This window comes from Chenopodium album, chromosome 14, assembly GCF_948465745.1.
Source record: "Chenopodium album chromosome 14, dcCheAlbu1.1, whole genome shotgun sequence".
Lineage (NCBI taxonomy): Eukaryota > Viridiplantae > Streptophyta > Magnoliopsida > Caryophyllales > Amaranthaceae > Chenopodium > Chenopodium album.
Window position 1 is genome coordinate 48927292 of NC_137847.1, and position 11487 is coordinate 48938778.

An 11487-nucleotide genomic window follows, 5' to 3' on the forward strand; every position below is an offset into this window, starting at 1 on the left:
CATGGGGAATAGTATGTCACCTTCATCTTTTATGAAAGGAATGGTGTCCTTCGAACAAATGTATTATTTCGATAGAGGGTTCGGAGCTATTAGAAAGCTAATTATTCAGTAAGTTCAAGTGATCGGAATGCCTAGGTGGAGGCCATTTCCGATTAGTAATATCAATGCATAATTAATATTACAGCTTAATCTTGACTGAACCCTTCGGGTCACACCCAAGCAACTAACGATCCGACACGACGAATTAATTCGGAAGGAATTAATGAGTCACTCGAGTATTAAATATTTAGACGTCGGAAATCGAGCTAGGAGCGTTGAAATCGAGAGTCGCAAGTCGAGTCGAATTAATAAAAGACGAGACGGTAAAATCAATAACTAATCAACAATTTACCGAAATACCCCTAGCATCGGAATGCCCCAAGAAAACCAAGTGTTAGGGGCATTTGGTATAGTAAGGTGGCTAGCATGCGCACCAAGCCGAGCATATGCTGGCTGGTTGGTACTACGGCATGCTAGCGCACCACTGCTAGTAAGGCTACCAGCACATGGCTGGCAAGCTGTGCTAGGATGTGCGGGCAGCAACAACATCAAGCTAGCAGTGCTAGCTAGCTGGTAGCGCGCTAGCATACTAGCACTGCTAGCAGCGTGGCGCGTAAGGGGGCCTTGGCCAGCAGCCCACAAGCAAAGCGTGGCGTGCTGGGCCGAGGCAGCAGCACTGCTGCGCCAAGCAGCAGGCCCAGCCACGTACACCAAGCGCCAGCAAGGCTGCTTAGGTGCCAAGGCTTGGCCTGCCACGTGGAAGCAGCCCATTGGCGCATGTGGCTTAAGGGAGCCGGTTTTTGGGAGCCTTGGGGATCAAGTATTGGTCCCCCCCTCCCCTTGTGGTCCTTACCTAACCTCTCCTCTTAGAATGCCACTTGTTGATTAATTAGTTGTTGGCTATTTTCTTTTGTTTTTGATTTAAAAATAAAAAGGAAAAACTGATTTTACCAACTCTCCCACATTGATGAGAAAGTGGATTTCTCTCTTGAGTTTCCCTATAAATATTCCACTTGGGAATTGGGAAAACTCACTTGAGTAAGAGCTCAATAAGGCATCTCCACTTGAGAGAAAACCTTTAAGCTCATTAATTACTCGAGTAGTGTTTTGGTCCGACTTGGCTAACCTCCAAGTAAGAGAGCTGTCGCGGTCGTGTTGTGGGCGGATATCGTCGGAGGCCGTTGCGCTTGCGAGGCTTAGCCTTCTCAAGTAAGAGCTCCAGTGGTCGAGTGAAGCACGCTACAAGGGTAATTCAGTCTTTTCTCTAATCTTGTTATTTATGCATTTTGGTTATATTAATTATTAGTTTTCCTTTGGGCTCGGGTTTTATTTCCGTGGTGAGTTAAACTCATCGAAACCCAGCATTTTTCTCCCATACTCCACACAAAATTCTTCAAATTTTTTTACAAATATGTTAAACAGTCCAAAATTACCAAATGCCGGGGATTCTCAAGGTGAAGATGGCGCTGATCATGGTGGTGAAGGTTCGAGGTCCGGTATTTCACTTAGTAACATTAATGTCATGGAATCTCAAGAAGAAAATGAAGTTGATAATTATCAATCAACACCAACACCTTCAGATAATAAGGGGAGGAGGATATCTTGGAATAAATCCCAAGATAACCTTCTAATTAGTGGGTGGCTCAATTATGCGCCTAATGAGATACATGGTACAAATCAAACTAGTGAAGCATTTTGGACTAAGATAGTAAACTACTACAACAAGCATCGCAACGGGGGAAGGCCAAGAGAACTTCAACAACTCAAGAGTCGTTGGCAAAAATTACGACTCGCGGTCGCAAAATATGCAGCATGTGTTGATCAATGCAAACAATGGAAAATCGTTGAGTGTAGATGTCACTAATGAAGCTAATGCAATTTATTTTTCTGATATGAAGGAAGATTTTAAGTTTAACTTTGCATATGAAAGGTTAAAAAACCAACCTAAATATATGAATGCATTTGTCTACACCACTAATTCTTCAACACCCTTATTTGATCCTCTAAATTATCAAACTACAAGTGCTATCAATCAATCTGGAGGTAGTGAGGGGAATGAGAAAAGATTAAGACTAGATGAAAGTGGAAATATTTCTTCGTTATCTGCTGAAAAAACACCACAAAGTGCTAACCCCCTAACATGACCAGGGGGTCAAAAGCAAGCAAAAAGGAAACTGAAAATGAAGGCAACTTATGGTATTGGTCCTTTGCAAGAAAAACTTGCAAGTATGCAACATTCAAATGAAGAAACTGCAAAGGCGATGAAGGACTTTGTTGAAGTTGAACGAATTAGAGAAGAAAGAAAAAAAAATAAAAAACAAGCCCAAATTCTGAAAGAAAGAGAACTAAAATATCAGTTACTACAAGTGTTACTAAGTCGAGATAATTTATCAGAGGAAGATGAAGCTCGTAAAAATAAGTTATGGAACAAATTAATGACCATATGATGGCATTAAATATCATCGTTAATTCAGTGTAATTGTAGATCACTAGTTATTGTTATGTTAAATTAGTTATCACTAGTGGATGTATTAGTTTAACTCTTAATCTTGTAAGTTGACATTGTATTGCAAAAAATAATGTATTAGCTACTATTATCTTGTTGTGACATTGTGTTGTCTTTGTCATATCACCTTTTACAGGTGATTTATTGATGCAGTCTGTGAACACTTTCGCTGACATGAATAGTAATATACAGACCTGATATGACAGTGGTGTGACATTGCATGGTGTGTCAAGTATCTTTCATGGCAGATCAATTATTTACAACTATTTTATACTTTTCAAATTTATATAACACCATCTTCTTGTACATCAATGTTGTCACAACATACAATATAATCTATTCTCAAAATAATTATTCCTTCTAGTTCAAGTTCAAGGTCTAGGAGCTCGGATTTTGAAAATCCAAACCCCCGTTCACAAGTTCGACAAATGGTTCATAATTGGGTCATGGAAATGCCACTTTGCAATGAAATTGTAGCTGAAATAGTTACTGAGCTCACTAGAACGGGTTCAACTTCTCGAAGTCAAAGGAAGAATCGTTCTCCCAATCAACCAAGAGATCGTGTTACTGGTCACAATCGCTTGTTCTTAGATTATTTTGCTGATAATCCTGTATACACTGATGATCAATTTCGACGAAGGTTTAGAATGAGAAGGTCGTTAGTTCTTCATATAGTTGACAGAGTCCAACAATGTGATCCATGGTTTCAACAAAAATATGATGCAGTTGGTAATCCCGGTTTTTCACCATTACAAAAATGCACTGCAGTTATGAGATTGTTGGCATATGGAGTAGCAGCTGACCAAATCGATGAGTATGTTAGAATTAGTGAGAAAAGCTCACTCAATGCCTTACGTAGATTTATTGATGTTATAATTGTCGAGTTTCAACACATGTATTTGAGAAAGCCAAATCAAGATAACTTACAAAGGCTACTACACATTGGAGAGGTGTTTGGATTCCCAGGCATGTTGGGAAGTATATATTGTATGCATTGGGAGTGAAAAAATTGTCTTACTGCTTGGCAAGGACAATTTCATGGTCGAGATGGTAAAGCTACAATCATATTAGAAGCAGTTGCATCAGCAGATTTATGGATATGGCATGCTTTTTTTTGGAGTTCCGGGTTCATTAAACGACATTAATGTACTAAATCGTTCGCCAGTTTTTAATGATATATTTGAAGGACGGGCACCACCAGTGAATTTTGAAGTAAATGATCACCAATACAATATGGGATATTACCTAGAAGATGGTATATATCCAGATTGGATAACTTTTGGACAAGCATATCGACTTCCTCAAGGTCCAAAGGCAAAATTATTTTCACAACGCCAAGAGTCGGCGCGAAAAGATGTTGAGCGTGCTTTTGGAGTTCTCCAGGCAAGATTTGCTATTATTCGAAACCCGACACTAATATGGAAAATAGAAGTTGTGCAAAAAATAATGATAGCTTGTATTATATTTGCATAACATGATTGTGGAAGATGAACGACAAGGTTACCTTCATAACAAAGAATATGGAGATTTTAGTCAATTTGATCAAGCACAAGATGATGGTGACTCACCCACTAATTATAATATACGTTGGCGTGCTGATATGCAATCATACCTAAGGAATAGAATGAGATTTCGAAATAGGGTAACATATAATCAACTGCGAGACGACTTGACAGTATATATTTGGGATCGGTTTCGTCATGGTGGTGATGAGTAAAATGTATTTTTATTCCCTTTACTTTTAATTTTGTATATGTATTTCTTTGTTATGTTTTATTGCGTACGTATCTTATTTTTCCAATTGTTAGGGTGTTGGTATTGTAGGGAATATTTCAAGCATCCCACACTTGAGCCCCACTGTGATCATAAACTTAAGCATGGTGGCGTCCAAAGGGAAGAAAGCTAGAGTAAAAGAGTCGCCAACAAGTTTTAGGAACTTGTAAACCGTTCACAGGGTGAAGGTTACACCCCTTCACGATCCATGAGATCGCTAACTCCGTAGTGGCCTGGAACCATGACTGGATATTTTGGGATGAAGGTACAAATCCAACCTAAAAGAGGTTGAACCTGTCCTAAAAATAGGCCTCTACTTTATTCTTCTCTTATTCATGTGCGCTTTCTGACTAACATGAAATCAATAGATTAACCTTAAACCTGTTTAATCTATATTGGTTGAATATTAATGCACAAACAAAACTATTATTGGCGATCACTTGAATTATAATCATATTAGCCTAAACAAGATTATTAATTATCTTATTAAGCGTGATTACAAGTACAAATTTCCTTTGAACATGCATAAAAGGTGTGATCAAGCAATAAAAACAATAATATATCAAGCAACAATAATAAATTGACAACAATCATCATCATCATATTAATAATAATAATCTCATTCCCAAAGCAATAACAATATTAGCAAGATCCTAGAAATGATACTAACAAGATTAATAACAAATCCTAACATGTCACTAAACAATAAAGATCAAATTTTTTTCCCTAACATGATACTAACATGATATAAGGAAAGAATAGGAAGCATCATAGAAACATGCATGATATTAGAAATATTAGTTATTACCCTAAACATGATATTAGGAATCATAAAACATCCTAACATGATACTAGGAATCAAAACAATCAAAGCATGATTTCTATATCAAAATAATAACAATTAAATTACTTAATTGGATGCCTCGTATCTCTTTCTAATAACAAAATACACACATTAGTAACTTCAAGGAAAATATTAAAACAAATAATTAAATTAAATAAATAAAATAGAGACTTGGGACCAAACCCTCAGAAATTATAAACCTTTCACATCTAGGGCGAAGGCAACTTCGAACTTGGCTAGGTGTGTCTAGAACTAATGTATGTGGAATTTTGTAAAAGGGAAGGTTTAGAAAAAGAATAGAGAGAAGAAGCTTCTAGCTTTTAGAGAGAGAGAAAGAGATGATTGTTAATTGTGAATTGTTGATGATTAAAAACGGGGGTCAAGGATCCTATTTATAGAGAAAATAGTCCGAAAACGATAGAAAATACTTCAAATTCTATACGGAATAAAACTGTCATCTGTCGCCAGGCGACAGATATCAGCGCCAGGCGACCCAGGCGACAGACTCTGTCGTTTGGCGCTAACTAAAAGATAAAACGCGCTTTGTACGGAATCCTTTTCCTAATATAATTAAGTAATTAGAATTCGAGTTTAACAGTTTTAAGATCAAATTTATCATAAAACACTTATTTTATTCCAAATAAAACTCTTTTAAAATATAATTATCAATCCTAATCCCATTAGAATTTAAAAGAACCTTCTAGATTATTCTAGAAGATTAAAATCAATCCTAATAACTTAAGGAATAATAATTAATAGGCCCTCCTCTAGACCATTGGGCCGCATATAAAATTCATTTCGGGCCCAATTTAGTATTTTGGCCATAACTTCCTCATTATTCATCGGAATTGGGCTTATAATATATCGTTAGAAAACTCTTTTCGAGCCCAATACAACTACACTATTATTGGACCCTTATCATGGACCAAACTAAATTGGACTGGCTATTTTCATAAATAGAGTGTAAAAAGAAATATTTTCAAAAACAGAAAGAGAGATATTTTAATAAAAACATTCACATCACTAGACTTTCCATACTTTCACTTTGCTCGATAATCAAATGACGTGAAGAATATTCATCACTGGGTTTGGTTTTTTGGGAGACACATTTGGGTGTCTGCAGGTATGCAAAAATTGTTACCTCTATTTTTAGCATTTATGCCATTTTTTATATTTGCATTAATAATAATAATAATAATAATAATAATAATAATAATAATAATAATAATAATAATAATTCTTTTCAAAAAAAGTATTGGAGAAATAAAGTAATGATGGAGCAATTATTAAAAGTAAGAGAGAGAAAGAAGAGAGAGATTAAGATATAGTAACAATAATGTTAAGAACTAGTGCATTTCTTTAGGTTACATTGAGGGTAATTCTTAATAAGAATTCTTGATGATGTGGAATAAGAGAGAGAATAAGAACTACATTTTAAGAACTAATGTATTGTTGATGCTCTTAGGTTACATTGAGGGTAACTCTTAATAAGAAGGGAAATTGTTCCGTGTATCCCTGAGGTTTTGAAAAATGCACTGTGTACCCTTGAAAACTTTCAAATGCACCATGTACCCTTGAGGTTTGTAAAAAAATGCACCACATCCCGATCGTCTTACAAATGCATATATCATTGACTTATCAAACTAAAATTATGCCCACACACTGACTCATTTTTAGTACTTTATATTTATGGAGTAAAACCGCCTAAAAGCATAAATTACGTCAAAATTTGAATTCCTCGATCATTCTAAATCCTTAACTTTAAGGTGTTAGAATTTGATTTATCAATTAAGTTTGCTTGATAATTAAATGTGTTTCGGGTGTTTTTGTGTCCCTTGGGAGAGTTATAACTCGAAGACTGGATTCGACAAAGACGCATGTACCTGCAAAACAAACGGAGCTCCGAATGGTCGAAGGTCCGCCTCCGAAGATTAAGTTAGTACGGAATCAGAGTAAAACGTGCCGAAAGTAAGTTATCTGCTCGGATTTCGAGCTCAGGTGTTCTTTGTTTTAGAGAGCAATAAATGCCTTAATGATTGTGACGTAAAGTTCGAGGTGTCAAAGTTGTCCCAATATCTCCCTATTTATAGGGTCCTAGAAAAACGTGCCCTACCCTAGGGTTTGATGACCTAGGGATTAGGGCAGCGCCGTTTTTTCGGCGCCTCTTGGGATTTGGGCCTTGAAGGCCGCCATTCCCAGGGGGCATATCTAAGTGACATGTGTCGCCCATTTGGGAAGTCCATTTGGTCACCTCCCAGAATGACACGTGTCATTCTATCATTGGTCTACTTAGGGGTATTAAATACCCCAAATCATTTGCCCCTCACAGGCGTGATGTGGCATGCCACGTGACACTTGTGACAGGTGTTGGCCTCTAATTGGCCGAATTTTTACTTTTTACTATTGAGGGGAATCTAGTGTTTTTACCCCAGGTTTTCACCCCCTCTATAAATAGAAGGTTGACTTCCTTTGGATTCACACTTACGTGAATCTTTGGGAGAATCTTGAATCTCTGACTTTCAAAGACTTTGACTTCTTTAGCATCCGACACTCGGTCAACCGTTCGCCTGCTCCAACAGTTTTAAAGACCAAGCGCCTCTAGTACCTTCTTCTAAGGTAACCGCCTGATCCCTTCTTTGCCTTATTTTAGCATTTTTCTTTTTCAAAAATGGTTTTCCAAACGCACCCGGCACGGCCTAGGTTAGCGATCAGCCGGTCACCGGCGACGGCTGAATCTAGAACTAGGAGTGTCGAATGCTCGTTCGAGGTCTCCCCTTTGAGTACTTCTCCAAATTTGACCGTGTCTGTGCCCCTACAGGACATCATGGCAAGAACAAAGCAAACTAGTCGGCAGTATAGGACGGATGGTACCTAGTACCATTCAGAAAGTTCAACGGTCTACTCAGATGGCTCCATTAGGGCGCCTATTTCTAAGGTTCACCATGACCCACCAAGCAACTTTAGTACTCCGAGCTCCTCAATTTTAAGGGATTCGAATGATGAACAACAAACCCCCGGGCCGAGCGAATCGGTGCCGGATGTTGAGATGGGGGAGGACACTGCTAGCACCAACCGACAGGCCCCCAACTCTGAGGAGAACTCTGATGATGACTCTGAGTCATCATCTTCTGACAGCACCTCCGTTGACTCGGAGGAGGCGCGGTCCAAACTTACGGATGCCCTTGAAATGGGAGAGGGGTGGGCGGAGCCGTCTGCTTTGCGGCGAAAGGAGCGTGCCCCTTATTTTTTGCACGTCGCCGAGAGCAGGCGGAAAACAATGACAGTCGAACTCAGCAAATTTCTTTCAACCCATGTCATGGGTAGACCTGGTTATTGGGCGGGTCGGGTCAGGGTCGGTGCGGGTCGGTTGCGGGTCAGGGTCAAAGAGGGTCACATTTTATAGGGTCAATATAGAGTCGGGCCAATGCGGGTCGCGGGCCGATAATGGGCGGGCCTACAAAATATCAATTAAAATAAATATTGGACAAAGCCATTATTAAATACATATGAATACAAATTAATCTATATAATTATTTTTACATTATGTATTTTCTTTATCAACTAAATTTGAAAAATATGTTGGCCCTATATTGACCCTACCCAATAAGGCCCTGTCCATTAATAGCCCTGTCCATTAAAAGCCCTATAAGCTTGGCCCTGACCCTATTATCATTGGGCTACCCTGTCCAATAACCACCTCTAGTCATGGGACATGGTTACCTGTTGTCCATGCCGGATGGTGAGGACACGGTCATTTGGCCAGAGAAGGCCAGCTATGGTGACCAGTGCTTTGGATGCTACGAGGCGTCTATTCAGGCTGGACTACGCTTCCCTCTCCATCCGGCCGTGGAGAGAATTTTGGACGGATATCAGTTGGGTATCTGGCAACCAGCCCCAATTCTTGGATTAACATCTTGAGCTACGTTGCTGCCTGTGAGATGCAGGAGGTGGAGCCCAACTTCGAGGCGTTTGCTCACATGCATTACTTGAGCAAGACTCCACACGCAAGCGGGGTTGGCTGGTTTACTCTGACCAGCCAAAAAGGCTTCATGATGACTTTGGGGAAGGAGAATAAATGGAAAGACTGGAGGTCTAAGTTTTATATCGTCTCATCCCCAGATTTCCAAAGAAACAGGCGGTACAACCGCTGGAACAAGGAGCCTCCCTTCCTTGCTGGGAAGAGAGCCTTGCCGCCTGTCCCACGGTGAGCGCAGGAGGAGATTTTGGACCGAGGCTTGTTTTCAGTAGCCGTCCGAACCAACCAGGAGACGGGGATTAAGGAGGTAACCCCCCAGAGCTACATTCCCCGCTTCGAGTGGCTCTCGGACGAGACATACTTGGCCGCTTGTAGCCTAGCTCTGAGAAGCCGAGAGGTAGTAGGCCGCATGCATTTACATTACTTAGCTGCTCATAATGATTATTATTTTTGTTTGAGTTTCTAACTCCTTTTCTTTATTGTGCAGACATAGCAATGTCAAAGGTTCCTTCTCACAAGAAGCCGGCTGTTCACTTTGCAGCCTTTATCTTGCGAACGTTCTGGGCAAGCGGACGAATGAGGAGCAGCCACCAAGCAGCACTCCCCAGGTGAATAATGTTTCTTTTATTTTGAGTTGTCAAAATTTTGTTGAAGTCGCAACTAACACGTGAACTTTTTGCAGGGTGGCTGGACCAAGCCTTCTCCCTCTCAACAGCCAGACCCTAAGCTGCGAAAGCAGTCGGGTAGCGACGTCGACAAACAAAGAAAGCACATCGCCAATAAACCAAGGAAGGGGACCGGTGAAGGAGTTTATAGGTACTACGCAGCGGAAAATCATGAATCATATTCATAAAAGTACCTAATCCCAAGAACACATGCATAACACACAAGACACATAATCATACCTTTGAAGCGTGAATTCCACGTAGCAATTTGATTGACAAATCAGGGAGAGAATAGAGCCCCAAGCGTTGCTCCTCTACTTAGTCCACGAGCTTCGAACGAGCCGTCCACCAATACTAGATTGGTCGAGTGATTGAGGAAAACCGCGATCACCACCTTTATTGGACTAACCGACCACCACGATATACCGCCACCACGAACCACCACACTAGCGCCAAGGGAGGAGAGAGCCGTGAGAGAGAGGAGAGTTTGAGAGGGGTTGATCTCGTGTTTGCTAATTAGGGTTTGATCTCACTAATCAGATAATTGCATTCATCTTCGCAAACCCTAGGCACCTAGTCTATTTATAATCATATTATAATTAGACTAGGGTTAGGAAGCCCAAAACCCTTCAATCCACTCCATGTGGCCAGCCATACTAGAGGATGAGGCCCATCATGGGCCTTGTTCTCTCGTGCCCGATCTAGACCTTTTGTGTGACCTTATAGGATCCGTCCAATTGAGCTTTGGGCTATTTTACTAGCCCAAAGATCGTTAGTACCTCTAGCTATGATAAAACGACGACCCAAATGTTCGAACTTAATTATCTCCATAATTTGATCCATTTATATATCTAGTAATTGCACACGACGAAGACATAAATCCTTCAACCGGCGCCTCCACCCCTATCTAGACACCAACAAAGCCGGATACTCAGCAAAGAGTGGCAAACCACTCACTACTACTATCGACTCAGCAGCAAGCGGCAGCGATGCCGCAGGAGAGGAGGAGGGTAATACATTCAGCCATACTCCACTAATTTAATCAGATAACATTGGTCACAAACGCAACTGTCTTTTCAAAATTCTTACTTAGCTTATTTTGCTCATTTTGACAGAGGTTCTAGTGAGGCCGACTGTCCTATAGATGGCAAAGGAGATGCACATGACGCTTGATCCTGATGACAAGGCGTCTGTTAAAGGAGTCGGGACCCCTCGATCTAGACGCCATACTGGCGCTTCTTTGCGAGGTAAGACTTGCGTCTTTTGACTTGAGTAACGATTTGGCCGAATGTTTTCTAATTTCTTCTTTTTGTTTTGGCCAAATGTAGGCTATGCTGCATGTGAGTGGTCTTAAAAAGCCACTCAACGACAAGACTAAAAGGTAAAGGCAGCGAATGCTCGAGCCGCTTCTTCCTTAGACAAAGCTCAATTTGAGATTGCCCAAAATGAGATTCTGACACTTGATATGATGTATTCCCAGGCGTCTGCCAATCTGAAAGTCTAGCAGAATTTGGATGCGGCGAAGAGGCGAATCAATGAGCTCCAAAATGAAGTTAAGGGCCTCAAGAAGAAGATGGAGCCCCTCAAGGAAGCGCAGGACAAGGCTGACCACCTAGAGGGTCAGGTCAAAAAACTCAAAGGTCGGCTGCAAAACCAGGAAACTCAGCTCAGGGCCAAGTATAGG

The 11487-nt window shown here is 40.5% G+C and overlaps 1 protein-coding gene across 1 annotated transcript; it reads left to right on the forward strand.

Moving 5' to 3' along the window:
- The first annotated feature begins 2973 nt into the window (after positions 1 to 2973).
- On the forward strand, positions 2974 to 6681 carry LOC145578227 (uncharacterized). The gene is made up of 3 exons (XM_081635586.1): positions 2974 to 3511; positions 3732 to 3928; positions 6628 to 6681. The coding sequence occupies exons 1-3, from the start codon at positions 2974 to 2976 to the stop codon at positions 6679 to 6681; spliced, it is 789 nt and encodes a 262-aa protein (XP_081491712.1).
- Positions 6682 to 11487: the final 4806 nt, after the last annotated feature.